This window comes from Stigmatopora nigra, chromosome 12 (assembly GCF_051989575.1).
Source record: "Stigmatopora nigra isolate UIUO_SnigA chromosome 12, RoL_Snig_1.1, whole genome shotgun sequence".
NCBI lineage: Eukaryota > Metazoa > Chordata > Actinopteri > Syngnathiformes > Syngnathidae > Stigmatopora > Stigmatopora nigra.
In genome coordinates, this window is record NC_135519.1 from 14027285 (window position 1) to 14039753 (window position 12469).

The 12469-nt window shown below is 49.6% G+C and overlaps 4 protein-coding genes across 11 annotated transcripts in view; 2 read left to right on the forward strand and 2 right to left on the reverse strand.

The window, feature by feature from the left end:
• Positions 1 to 2783, reverse strand: dnajb12a (DnaJ heat shock protein family (Hsp40) member B12a). Of its 2 annotated transcripts, none has more exons than XM_077729481.1 (9): positions 2573 to 2783; positions 2250 to 2427; positions 1798 to 1943; positions 1552 to 1722; positions 1407 to 1486; positions 1089 to 1198; positions 851 to 1023; positions 650 to 784; positions 1 to 555 (listed from the first exon to the last, which is right to left on the reverse strand). In XM_077729481.1, exons 1-8 carry the CDS (start codon positions 2703 to 2705, stop codon positions 663 to 665), a joined length of 1113 nt encoding a protein of 370 aa, XP_077585607.1. In that variant the 5' UTR covers positions 2706 to 2783; the 3' UTR covers positions 1 to 555; positions 650 to 662. The 2 variants fall into 2 exon arrangements, with proteins under 2 accessions (XP_077585607.1, XP_077585605.1); XM_077729479.1 differs by having other exon boundaries at positions 640 to 784.
• trmt2b (tRNA methyltransferase 2B) lies at positions 2249 to 7533 on the forward strand. Of its 3 annotated transcripts, none has more exons than XM_077729478.1 (4): positions 2249 to 2512; positions 2908 to 3756; positions 3952 to 4626; positions 4816 to 5080. In XM_077729478.1, exons 2-3 carry the CDS (start codon positions 2938 to 2940, stop codon positions 4558 to 4560), a joined length of 1428 nt encoding a protein of 475 aa, XP_077585604.1. In that variant the 5' UTR covers positions 2249 to 2512; positions 2908 to 2937; the 3' UTR covers positions 4561 to 4626; positions 4816 to 5080. The 3 variants fall into 3 exon arrangements, with proteins under 3 accessions (XP_077585604.1, XP_077585603.1, XP_077585602.1); XM_077729477.1 differs by lacking the exon at positions 2249 to 2512 and adding an exon at positions 7404 to 7533 and having other exon boundaries at positions 2579 to 3756; positions 4816 to 4901; XM_077729476.1 differs by lacking the exon at positions 2249 to 2512 and having other exon boundaries at positions 2579 to 3756.
• On the reverse strand, positions 4648 to 11660 carry LOC144205244 (inactive phospholipase D5-like). Of its 5 annotated transcripts, none has more exons than XM_077729473.1 (11): positions 11470 to 11660; positions 8359 to 8495; positions 8109 to 8295; positions 7026 to 7134; positions 6824 to 6951; positions 6489 to 6686; positions 6286 to 6422; positions 6058 to 6223; positions 5879 to 5969; positions 5152 to 5713; positions 4648 to 4878 (listed from the first exon to the last, which is right to left on the reverse strand). In XM_077729473.1, the coding sequence occupies exons 1-10, from the start codon at positions 11605 to 11607 to the stop codon at positions 5298 to 5300; spliced, it is 1707 nt and encodes a 568-aa protein (XP_077585599.1). In that variant the 5' UTR covers positions 11608 to 11660; the 3' UTR covers positions 4648 to 4878; positions 5152 to 5297. The 5 variants fall into 5 exon arrangements, with proteins under 5 accessions (XP_077585599.1, XP_077585598.1, XP_077585597.1 ...); XM_077729472.1 differs by lacking the exon at positions 11470 to 11660 and adding an exon at positions 10107 to 10530 and having other exon boundaries at positions 6286 to 6394; XM_077729471.1 differs by lacking the exon at positions 11470 to 11660 and adding an exon at positions 10107 to 10529 and having other exon boundaries at positions 6499 to 6686.
• The window catches only part of LOC144205240 (ubiquitin carboxyl-terminal hydrolase 54-like), an 11443-nt gene continuing 9394 nt past the window's right edge, over positions 10421 to 12469 (forward strand). Inside the window, exons 1-3 of the mRNA XM_077729464.1 lie at positions 10421 to 10582; positions 11441 to 11843; positions 11917 to 12080. The gene's annotated coding sequence lies outside the window, so the exon portion shown is untranslated. The remainder of the gene's footprint in view (positions 10583 to 11440; positions 11844 to 11916; positions 12081 to 12469) is intronic.

The window sequence follows — 12469 nt, forward strand, 5'->3', positions numbered from 1 at the left end:
TGACGATTCCAGACAAAATTTATTGAAAGAGAAAACGGCGATACAACTTTCAGTTTGTTAATTGAATCAAGGTTGAGTTGAACCTGTGCAATCATTTCTCACTCCTCTTGATCTGGCCGACTACGAGCAGTCGCTTAACATTTTTAATAAATAATATTAACTTTGATAAATCTCACTGTTAAAAAGTCTATATTTACACTAGAAAAGCAAAAAGGGAGCCCGGGCTCAGGCAAGGCCAGGCGGGCGCAAGGAAGGAAGAAAAAAGAAGGAAGGAAGGACTCTTGACAAGAAAAATCAGGGGAGAAAAATCAAAAAATCTCAGCAGCTCGCTTCACCGATCAAAATGGAGGACCTTGCCCAAAAGCGGGGGAGACAATATTGTCAGTGGAAGTCGTCTGGGATGGCGGACAGAAGCTGCGCAATTCCTCCCGCCTGAGGTTTGCTGCCCAATGTGGGTAAGGCTTGTTTGATTCTCTCGGGTGGGTGGGCTGCTGCACAAATCACTCCAAATGGGGGGGGCGGGGGTTCCATCCCCCGGGGGGAAACCGCGAGAACCTTCAAGAGAACAAACATTGCCATTACAAATCAGAGTAGTACGCAGTAGGACTGTTAAAGAGAAATCCAGGGTGAAAGACATACTTTGACATACCCTACGATGGCTTCTAGCCGTCCAGCATGACTTGAATCTCGGACAAGCGGTTGCAGTTGGGAGTCCCCATCCTCTGCGCCCTTTGGTACGACTTGGCGTCCTCGAAATAGCGAGCGCGGTACATCAAGCCTTCCTCTGCAAGGATTTCCATTCCATGAATTGACGTTAGGCAAACAATTTAAATACAAAAATGTCACCCACTCTGTTGCTTCTCCTTCCAGCAATTGTTACGCAGGTTGGAAATGTAGTCGTCCTCCACCGTCCTCTCCACCGTCTTTAGATCGACTCCGCTAAAGTCCTCGCTAAAGCGCTCGCCCACGTAGAAGGGGACCTTCAAGTGGGACGTGTGCCTCTTGTGGACGTAGCCCGCCGACCTAACGGGAGCCAGTTGTTAGCGCGGTGGGCGGAGCCTAGGCAGGCGGACAAGCGGCTAGCTTACGGGCGGTAGCTAAGGCTGTAGGGTGGGTGCGTGACCATCAGCTGACTCAGTGCCGACACCAGAATGAGGATCAGGATGGGCATCAGCTGGACCAACAGAGCCAGACCGCCCTGCTCGCAAAAACACGTCGCTAAAAACATTAGCCTCTGACAAACAGACATTTTCACAGTCCTATTTTCAAATGTTATTCCTTGAGAGCCACACTTAAATGTCAAAATAGATGAAAATTTGCCTTTTTTGGCCATTCCGCCACTTGATTGTGTTTCTCAGATGGATTTTACAACTCAAAGGGTTAAATCAAATCAAATAAGTACGCACATCTCTCTGTTGTTCGCGCCTCTCTTGTCGGTTGTGCTGCGCAAAGTGCATTCTTCCGTTTCTGTAAACGTGGACGTTACCTAAAAAGAAGAACGTTAGCACGTTAGCATGGTAAATTTCACCCGTAATTTTTTTTTTTACTTACTCGATGGGAAGCCTCCGCCAAAGAACATGTTAAAGAGATCCTCGGGCGAAATATCGGCCTCAAAGTCGCGGTGCTGTCGTTGCCTGCCGGGCTGCGAGCGCTCCTCGCCGTACTGGTCGTACCGCCGTCGCTTCTCCACGTTGCTCAACACGGCGTACGCGTTGCCGATAGCTCAAGCGTTACGGGGAGACCAAGGTCAGCTTTTGGGTCAAAGCTTCGATCCGACCTATTGAAACGTTCGTCTACCTTTAAACGCTTCCGTGGCTCCGGGCGCGTGGTTTTTGTCGGGGTGAAACTTCAGCGCCAGTTTGCGGTAGGATTTTTTCAGATCCTCGTCCGAAGCCGTCTTCTCCACCCCGAGGATTTGGTAGTAATCTTTACAGCCTTTAATCCTGCAGGGGTGTGCAGATTTGGGGGAAAACACACTTTTTTATTAAAAAAAATGTCACTGTCAGATTGAAAAAAAATGAGTAGACAAAAGCCCGATAGTGTTTATCCAAAGTATGAATTGACATATTTAAAAAAGCTGTTCCACGATAGCACTAACAATGTAATGAAAATGGATGCTTTTAAATTCCTGTATACACTCTTATTTTGAAAAGCGAACAAATGGCACAATGTAAATCGGCTAGGCGAAAATTGCTCCTTTTGTGAGAATAAAATCCCGGTAAGGCGATGTGATAGAAGGTGATACTAACTTCCTGACCGCCTCCATCTGTTCAGCTGTGTAAGGTTTTGCCGAATCTGCGGGACGCTGCGGATTCGTCTCGCCGTCCTCTCTGTGATGACGGTGCCTCGCCGAGGGCGCATCTCCGTCCATCGGTCCGCCATTCTGCTCCGGAGGCTTCCCGTTCCGCGACAGCGAGTCCAGTAAATCTGTCCGGGGAGCAGAACGATGGGATGTCACTCGAATGCTGACTAGCCCCAACCATTATGATGCTAGCAGTTAGCAATGCAACCGGTGAGCGCCGTTCACGCCGCTGGCTCTTACAGCCCCAAAATAGCGCTTTACTCGACTTACTTTGGGCTTGATTGGTCGGAAACAAACGCTGTGCCTTCTCCAGGAACTTCTTGGCTCTGTCCGGTTGGTTGTTGCCGATGGCATTCAGTGCTATTTTGATGCAACGCTCGGCTTCGTCCTTGTTTGAATCCATTGCGACACGGCGGAAATATTTACGTACGCCAATTGTGGGCGCACGGCGATGACGTCACGGAAAAAGTCACAGCGCTGCGACCCCAAAGCGCTCTCCGCCTTTTACCATCTAAACGTTGCTGAAAAGCTCAACAAACTTGTGCTCTGCCACCTTCAGTGTTTTATTGTATTATTTTTTTAACACGCATGTTCTCGCTTTACAGGCGCTCATTTCGAGGCCGTTTTGATCTACAATGGCATTTTGTAAGTCATTCCTCATTACAAGACGGATTCCCGTGCATCCTACTTGGAGGAACTCTCTACATTTACCATCTAAAGACACTTTGGTCAGTGTTCCGGAAACCCAGAATCCACCCAAGAACAACCAGAGGAAGAGCGCCAAGAAGGTCACCTGGTCCGATGATGACCTTTCCTGGGAGGAGAGGCTGGCTTCCGTGGTCACGCCGCTGTGGAGGCTCAGTTATGAGCAGCAACTTGAAGTCAAGCAAAAGCATCAAGAGGAGATCCTGAAAGAGCTCTGCGGGGGAGCCACCATCCCTTTCCCCGTCCTGCCCATCTTGCCGTCTCCGGTCCGGGACGGTTACCGCAACAAGTCCACCTTTTCCGTCAACAGGGGGGTGGACGGGAACCCCAAGACGGTGGGCTTCTACCTGGGCCGAGGCAAGCACGGCAACCTGCTGTGCGTCACCGGAGACCACCTGCCCAACATGCCCGACAAGCACAAACAAGTGGCCAGGTGCTATCAGGAATTCATCCGCCGCTCCCCCCTGGAGCCTTGCCTGCTCTTCCACCAGGGGGGTCATTGGCGAGAGGTGACGGTGAGGACCAACGCGGCGGGCCACACCATGGCCGTGGTCCATTTCCACCCGCAGAATCTGGCCCGGCAAGAACTGGCGGCCCACAAGGCCCAGCTGACGGAGTTCTTCACCGAGGGCGCCGGTTCGGCCTGCCAGCTGCACTCGCTCTACTTCCAGGAGTGCGCCATGACTCGCTGCACGCACCAAGACTCGCCTTACCAGCTCCTGTACGGCCACGCCCACATTTACGAGCAGGTAACGACGATTTCGGAAAATGTGGGATGAACTTTTGGGTGGAATAGAAGAAAATAATCTTCATTTTGAAGATAAAAATAATGTACTATGACATATACTACATTATAGCCATTTTTATATATCTAAAACAATGTTTATTTTAGCTTTTGTAATCAAAATATGGAGATGTATAACAGTCTTGACTGTCCTTGGCAGATGCTGGGCTTCAATTTCCGAATCTCGCCCGACGCCTTCTTCCAAGTCAACCACTCGGCCGCCGAGGTCCTGTACGCCACCATCCGAGACTTGTGCGCCCCCGTTTCCGACTCGGACTCCGGCTCGGGGACCCTGCTGGACGTCTGCTGCGGCACGGGCGCCATGGGCATCACGGCGTCCGGCGGAGTGCGCCCGCTGGTGGGCGTGGAGCTGGTGGAGCAGGCGGTGGAGGACGCCAGGTACAACGCCGCCCTCAACCGATTGGACAACTGCCAGTTCGTCGCCGGGAAGGCCGAGGTCGTGCTCCCCGACCTGGTGTCGCGTTGGTCCTCCGGGGACGGGCACCCGCTCGCCCTGGTCAACCCCTCCCGGGCCGGCCTCCATCCCAGGGTGGTCCGGGCCTTGCGCAACGGGCCCGCCGTCCGCCGCTTGCTCTACGTGTCGTGCAAAGCGGACGGCGAGGCCATGAGGAACTTTCGGGAGCTTTGCTGCCCCCCCGATCCCCAGAAGAGGCTCAGCGGAGAAGCCTTTCGTCCGAGTCTGGCCGTGGCCGTGGATATGTTCCCGCATACCCGACACTGCGAACTGATCGTTGTCTTTGAGCGCTGACCAATGGCATCATTCTTACCCCGGGATCGCAAATCTGCCAGTGACCGCCGCATCTGACACGACCTTGTGAGTAACTAACATTATTAGCACTTTTGTAGATAACTTTATTCATCTTGTATTCAAGCGTAGGACAGCAAATCGGTATACGCATTCTCTTTATTACCTGTAAAAATGCAGCAGTCCTGTGATACAGTATTTATGTGTTAGCAAAGGTAGCAAAATACTAAATGGGCATTCTTCTTTTTCAATTTCAAGGTACGTACGAAGGTCTTGAAGTGAAGGCAGCGCATGCAAGCGAGCGGGCGAGCGGCGGTCATGCTGAAAAACATGAGCAATGTAAAGTAAGTTCATGTTTACAATTATGAAAACGTTTACAAACTACTAAATGGCAAACAAAAACTGTTGTTTTTTTATACGTTTTTTTTCCCATTCATTTGTTTTTCTAAACTGGAAAACAGACTCTCTGTCAGCATGTAAATATTCCAAATTAAATGTGATTATACTAGGGTGGTCTTCCAAATTGAGAAGTATGACTTTCTGCAGTTATTGTAGTAGGCACTAGATCACGCTAGATAGCTGACTGATCCTCACCTGAAAAAAATGCAAGCGTCTATCCATTTGTCCTGGTTGGGGGGGGGGGGGGGGGGGTGTCCTGGGCCAGTTGAAAAAATTCTTGAAAAATCCTGGAGAAAAGCCAGCAAGGAAGCCCTTTCTTTTCACGTCATGCGGATCCGCCTTCATAGAGGTCCGTTTAGGATCTGGATGCTCTCGGGGGACGGTCCATCGGGTTCCTTTGAGTCATTGATTTGCACCGTTGACCACCAGTCCGGATGAGTCAGATTCCGGTGGGTCTCCTGCCCATTTTCTTTGCCAGGCACTCTGTCTTCTTGACCCTTCCCGTCACCACGGTCCTTCCCATCGACTCGCCCGTCTTTGACCGGTCCCATTCGGTTCATCCGGTGCTTGCCGCAAATATAGAATTTGTCTGTCTGGGGTGAGTGAGCGTAGCTGGAGAACCAGTCCCTCTCGAAGGTGACCCGCAACTGCTCCACCAGCCTGGAGCTATTCTCCCACCGGACATCCCTTGGCTGACTGACCACCAGGCCGATACCCGCGTTGTAGGTGAATTCATTCCCCACCCAGTCCAGATTACCTGTGGAGAAGCAAACCAGGGCCAAACTGGAGGTGCCCTCACTGGAAGACATTCATTGCCAGCCCTCGTTACCTCAGCAGAGCCAGGAACATCATCAGGGACCCATACCACCTTGCTCACAATTTGTTTAGCTCTGGTTCAGCCCAAACAAGGCGAGGTACGTACCCAAATAAAGGTCTCTCTCCGTCACCACGAACTTGTTGTGGTTGACCTCTCGGAGACTTCCGTCCTTTTGCACTCTGCCCTCAAAGAATTTCTGAATGGCGGCCAAAGAGCAAAACACAGGTGAGTCTTTGACCGCTGTCCCGGCGGAAACATTTTGAGGACATTGGCGTCTTACGCACCGCTTCTAAGGAACAGTTGTTCTGCTCCAGGCACAGACTACTCAGAGACCGGACAAAGTTGAACGTCAGCGGACGAGTGTCTTCCCGACAAGCGATCAGCAGACGCACCCGCACCCCCCTCAGGATCAGGGCCTCTCGGATATAGCCGTCGATCTGGGACCAGTACCTTGCATGGGACTCATTCCATTTAGTCCACGCTAGCGACATAAGGGACGGGGCGGCACCGACCTGGTTGTGCCGGCGTCCAGCAGGGGCAAGTAGTCGGTCACAGAGATGTAGACAAAACGCCGGGCGTCCCCGATGACCCGCCCGATGGCTTCCAGGTCGCCGCTGCGGTCTTTGGGAATGAAAGCATCGGGGGAGGTCTGCGGAATGAAAACCCTAGTGGAACGCCCGTCCTCCTTCGCCCGTCTCTACCGGTCTTTACTCACGGAGACGTACGCTTGGGCCCGGGCGCCGTTCAGGGTCAGCTCCAGGGGCGAGTCTTGGTTGAAGAGGGCGAAGAGACGTTTGGACCAGAAGGAAGGGACAAAGTCCTTGTACTGGAGACCCCAGTAGACGTTGAACACCCTGTGGAGGTCCAGGGCCAGACAGCTGCAGTTGTAGACCAGCACCCCCAGCTCCTTTCTCTGGTGAGAATGCGCACAATCACACACGGGGTGCTTGAGTCGAACCAATGCTCCCATTTCAAGTCTTGCAATTTGCTCCTGAAATAATGTTTGTAGTGAAAGTGACAATATGCCAAGACAAGACATGTATTAGATACTGTGGCCAAAGATCTCCAGTCCATGGTCCCGCTGCCGATGTAAACGTGTCTCCGGTCCACCACCCAGAAAGAGGAACGTAGGTGACCTTTGGTCAGAGCCGTGGTGTTGACGTAGCGCACCTGGGCACCTGGAAACAAAGGCGGGACGTTCGAAAAGACACGGACGGACCGTCAGAGACCGGGAAGTCGGTCCAATGCCTACCGTGTCTGGCCAGCGTCTCCAGTTCCGCCGAGTCCGTCGTCTCGCTGGAGACCTTCAACTGGACTTTCCTGGACTTCAAGGCCAACAGCTTGGACAGCAGAAGTCGGCCCTGTCAGACGGATGCAAAAAAAAATGAGAAAACATCTCGTGGTAATACAAGACTGACCTGTGAGGGGCAGCATTGTGCCACAATCAAAAGGACTGATCATTTTTTTGTTCTTTCTAAGTATGCTTCTTCTTGACATTTTTTTCCATTAAAAATGACTTGGTTTTGCAAATTGCTCTGTTTTATTTTCCACTAAAGTTCCGACACAACATGACTGAATGAGGACTTGTCCCTATGTGAGCATTTTTCTCAACCTGACTTCTCCTTGGCAGGCTGGCGGGGTGCTGGAACCTATCCCAGAAGAACTGAAGGGCGAACAACACCCTCGACGGGTCGCCCGCCTGCGCCAAAGTCGGCCAAAAAAACGCCTCGTCATCGAGTTTGCCAATGGAAAAATTCAACACAGGTAACCCTGACATTTTCCCTGAAAAATATCGAATGAATGAAAGATAACACAGGCCAAAATGGGGTCTTTGCGGACGGGATGGATGGCCGGTGTTTGCACAGCTCGTTTGCTCCGTCTGCAACTTTTGTGGACTTTCCCAATCCCCAGCGCTAGTTAATGCATCTCATCCATCAGCAAAAAGTTTGCTGATCCACAGTTACGCCGCTTCCGGCTGGCCCAAAGCCCATTAGCTTCCGATCCGCCGAGGAGGAGGAGGAGAAGAAGGAGAAGGAGGAGGAGGAGCCATTAGCTCCTAATGAACAGCCGCTAGGTCTTATTAGTTCTTGGTCTTCCGCACATCCAATCCTTTCAAGCCCAGTCGATAACAGTCGGGGAGATCCCACACTCGGAGGTAGCTAACTCGTTTAATGCAGCCAAAACATAACCACAAAAACAAGCAATTTCCCCCTGTAGGCCGGAATTGGAGCAAAAATGTGCCACGGAAAACCCCACAGACCCTGACACATAAAAATAGAGAGTAATAACTTGATTATCTCAGTTAATGTAGAGCAGACGTGATAAACAAACTGACCTGTCTGGCCCCGGGCTGGAAACTGGATTCGTATTCCGAGGAGTTGAGGAGCCAGATTGGGGAAACCATCTCCACCACCCGGACGGCCCCGTCCAGGAGGGCCGAGAGCCCCTCGGCCAGCGGGAGGTGGGACGCCGAGCCGTTCCCAAACGATAGGTCGTCCGGGATGTTCTCCACCAAGACCACCCTGAGTCCAAGAAACAGAAAGTTCCAACCAGCACTTTCCTGAAAAATGCCCATTGAGGCCCACCTGCAGTCCTTGTTGCAGTTGTCCTGCGTGATGCCGTCCTCGTCCTCCCCCCAAAGGTCCACGGCCGAGAAGATGAGCGCCACCAGCACGGCGAAGCAGCACAGCAGGGCAAAAATCACGATGCACTTTTGCTGAGACTCAAATACAAAAGAAGACATTGATTTTAAATATACATATACATATGCATATATATAATATATATATTGTTCTTTTTGTGCTCGGCCTTATTTCTGATTTTCACGGCAGGCGCCACCGTTGAGGGAACTGGACGTGGACTGGCGCTGATTGAATGCGAGCCGCCAGGAATGAAGTATTGGGATTGGAAAAATGCACAATAGAAGAAATCCGTCCGGGTAAAGGTAAGCCCGAACCAGACGAACACACACAAAGCCACGGCTCATTTATACGGACACATACCGGCTCGGGACTCGAACCCGCGTCACATGGCCGCTAATATGTATTTCAAATCAAAAGATTTAATGTTCTGGGGTCGAGGGTTCGATCCCTGGTGGTTCCTCGTTGTGTGGAGTATGCATGGCTAAGCTCATTGAAGACTCCAAATTGCCCAACCCTAGCTATGATTGGTCGTCCTTCCTTTGTCTCCTCGTGCTCTGCGATTGGCTGGCCGCCAATGAAGGGTGTGGCCAAAGTCAGCGGGGATAGATTTCAGGAAAAAAAAGCTTGATGCTACCGAAAAGACGTAAGTACGTATCTATCCAATCCTGTGTGGAAATCCAATATAGAAAAAAAATCTATTTTTAGTAGCGGAACGACATGGATAATGTAATCAACACCTTTGGTGGCGCGCTGACACAAGAGGCTAAAGTTTCCCTTGCTGAAGAAAAGAAGATGATTTGGCCAAGCTTTGCATTTTTCTTGACACCCCAGCAGGTGGATCACATTGCGGCTTTGGCACACCCATCTTTAATTACCTCTACCAAGCCTCTTGACTAATTGTGTGTGTGTGTGTGTGTGTGTATCCGTGCATATATGTGTGTGTGTGTGCTGCGGCTGCATGCAAAAAATGTCAAGACAAGCAATTTTCCAAATCCATATTTTCGCCTTCATGAACCCCAATTTAAGGCCAGCCTTCCCCTAAAAGCAACTGAATCTAAATCAGATTTAAAAATGTAATTCTGACAAAGAAAAGTTGAATGCAACTCGGTTGAAATCCACGTAAGCAGGGCCGCTTTGTGCCATAAGCAATGTGGGCGACCGCCCTGGGCGCCATCTCTTAAGGGGTGCACGAGAGCCAACCCCGATGATTTGGAGTTTTTTTTTCAATTATCGCCACTATTATCCCTCGTTTCCACGTCAAGTATACTTGAATTCTTGTCTTTTTTTTCGGGCTGCTGGAGCCAGTCATGGCGTTGCCATGGAGACGCTATCAGGTGTTTCAAGCTCTCCTCGCTTGACTCTGGCAACTTCCGCCTCTGTGCGTGAGTGAGCAGAATCCCAAATGGACCCAAAGCCAATAAGGACCTAAAGTAGCGTAGGAAAGTAGTAACGAGACATACAACATTGAATTGTATTATTTTACTGGCTCAAATCTTACTGTCCTGCAATCTGTACCAATTGTACCTTATCGATCGACTAGTAGCCCGCGATTGACGTATCGAGCACCCCTAATGTAGACCATACTTTCAGTCAGTCATTTAGTAAAACAGTACTGCCCCCTAGGGGACTGGAGGCAACAGTTCCACTGCAAATAGACGGTACCATACAACATTTTTGGCTCGAGGGCTCACCTTCATGATGCATCGATTCTTGGCAACTGCTGAAAGCCAGTCTTTCTTCTGTCTGTCTGTCTGTCTGTCTTGTTTGTCTCTGTCTGTCTTGTTTGTCTATGATCTCCAGCGCCCTAATCTAGCCACTTTCTTCATGTTTTGCTCTCTCCTCACGTCTCCTCTTGTGCATCCTGGTCGTCCATCTACCTATTTCTTAATCTCCTCCTCTTCCCCATCTCACCCTCTCTCACTCTCACTCTCTCACACTCACTCTCTCTCTTGCTCTCTCTCTCTCTTTCTCTATGTAACAGAAAGCTCACATTTCTCCTGCTTCTCCCTGGCGGACACTAAAAGTGGGAGGGAAAGGGGAAAAGAAAAAAAATCGACGGTCCAGCTTTCCGCTGGTCTCGTCTCATCCCGGCTTCGCGTGTGGACGCCATGCCGACAGAGTTGCCCCGCCCTCCGATGCCAGCACGCGATCCAAATTAGTTGCACCGGTAAATATTGTTGTGCATCCACTTTTGCCCTTTTTGCTATATTTTTAGTTGATGGCACTGCGGTTCTTGTGTAGATGTCGAGTGAAATGGAAGCATTGGAGTCTTATGAAATGATCCTCCCGTGCATCTCAACCAAATTGTAAATGTTGTGATTAAACAAAACAAAAAAACAATGAAATGCAATGACATTTTGGACCAAAACGTCATGCAAAAGCCATACAATAAGCATCAAAGATGTATGTTATGCTATCATTTTTCAGTTTTTATTAGATTTTTCGGTTGAAGATGTAATCATGCTCAAAATATGCTGTAGTATAATATTGGCAGTTTAATACAACAAATATTACTGCAATGATAATGTGACTAACATTTGAAGATGGCTCCCTCTACTGGATTTGGAATCATAAATCTATTCATTTCCATGGTTTGGAGTTATTATCTTCTCCTTTAGTGGATATTGTTTAAGATAAGGTAATTTCATACTTTTAATATTGGCCAGAGACACAAACGTTTGCGGTTGAAATTGTGTCCAATACCTTTCGAATGGTTGTGGGGAACGCCGGCAGAGAAAAGCAATAAACATCCGAGTGGCGGAGAATCTATATGTTATTACCCAGGATGCACTGGGCTCCACTAAACACCCAAGAGGTCTCCTGGGAAGCAGCACCTGCAAACATCTGGGACTTTGCTTTATGGCTTTGCCTTGGCCTCCAACATTTATGTTAAGCACACTCATTTAGCAAGCATTTTCCGCATATTACGTTCAACACGCCCAGGGATTTGTTGTTGTTCATTTTGTAATATAGAAAGTAATGTTGTTGATACTGAACTGCATTATTTTTTTTCTTCTTTTTTTAGCCTGGAATGCTGTTCTCTCTCTACCTTACTTGTTCCAGTTTGTCCCTCCTGCGAAGCCACACGCCGGCCGAGTAGTCCTGCTGTTGCACCGCCGAAATGACGGCGGAGGCCGACCACTTGGAGTCCTGGCCGGGCGCCAACCCTCTGGGACCCCGCGGCGGTTCCATGTTGCGTGAAAAGTGCTCCCCCCCCCGGCGAGAATTCCACCTCTGCTAATCGGGCGGACTTTTATGTTAAACCGGCGCAACATCAGCAACCGGTTCTGAACTTCTAAGGAGATGATTCTAGTCTATTGAGGGGGTTGAGCTATTAGAGAGAGAGAGAGAGAGAGACGGGGTGGGGGCAGAAGGTTAACCACTGAAATCCATTTGTCCGTCCACAAGTTCCATCTTTCATTCATCATGTATGTTAAGCACACTCATTTCCCAATTGCATTATAAGAACATTGGACTAATGAGCTTTTTTATTGGCAGCAGCGCCGGGAATGTCCGTACCAGGCGGCCCACACCCCGGCCGCAAAAGGGTTGCCGGACCTGCGCGCCATTGGTGGAAAGTCGACGCTTGCCCCGCCCAACTCGGGCAGCACGTAGCCATCCGTGACCGGAAATTGGAAGATAAATCAAGGCAAAGAAAATGAAAGGTAAAAATAATTCAAGTGATGTCCATTTTTATGAGGGTGAGATTTTTTAATGTGTTCATTACATTTTGGACTCGTGTTATTATCATCAGTTACACGCACAATGTGTTCGTTCATTCTGACTTATTCTGCTTCCTGTTTTTTTCCCAAATTGTAACAACATCTGTACGTTGTGTATTGCATTTTCCTCTTTTGAGTGAATCCCAATCCCCCCCTTAACTCACAAACGACAGCAGAGTGGTGCAGTGAGGCTGCAGTGCCTTCTTTACCTCCACTTGGCCTCTGAAGAAAAGCACCGGAGCATAAAAAAAAGCATGTTCAATGATCATTATGTCATAGCTGTGGAAAAACAAGGCCCCCACCCTTTTAAATCACAGCCACACAATGAAGTA

Coding starts and splice junctions, on each gene's coding strand:
- LOC144205244 (XM_077729473.1), bottom strand. CDS start 11,607: ATGGAACCGCCGCGGGGTCCCAGAGGGTTGGCGCCCGGCCAGGACTCC. Junction 6,687..6,823: donor ACTGGAGATCTTTGGCCACA/GTATCTAATACA, acceptor CATTCTCACCAG/AGAAAGGAGCTGGGGGTGCT. Junction 6,224..6,285: donor CTGGACGCCGGCACAACCAG/GTCGGTGCCGCC, acceptor GTCCCATGCAAG/GTACTGGTCCCAGATCGACG.
- dnajb12a (XM_077729481.1), bottom strand. CDS start 2,705: ATGGATTCAAACAAGGACGAAGCCGAGCGTTGCATCAAAATAGCACTG. Junction 1,944..2,249: donor CAGATGGAGGCGGTCAGGAA/GTTAGTATCACC, acceptor ACACCCCTGCAG/GATTAAAGGCTGTAAAGATT. Junction 1,024..1,088: donor TACAGCCTTAGCTACCGCCC/GTAAGCTAGCCG, acceptor GGCTCCCGTTAG/GTCGGCGGGCTACGTCCACA.
- trmt2b (XM_077729478.1), top strand. CDS start 2,938: ATGGCATTTTGTAAGTCATTCCTCATTACAAGACGGATTCCCGTGCAT. Junction 3,757..3,951: donor ACGCCCACATTTACGAGCAG/GTAACGACGATT, acceptor TGTCCTTGGCAG/ATGCTGGGCTTCAATTTCCG.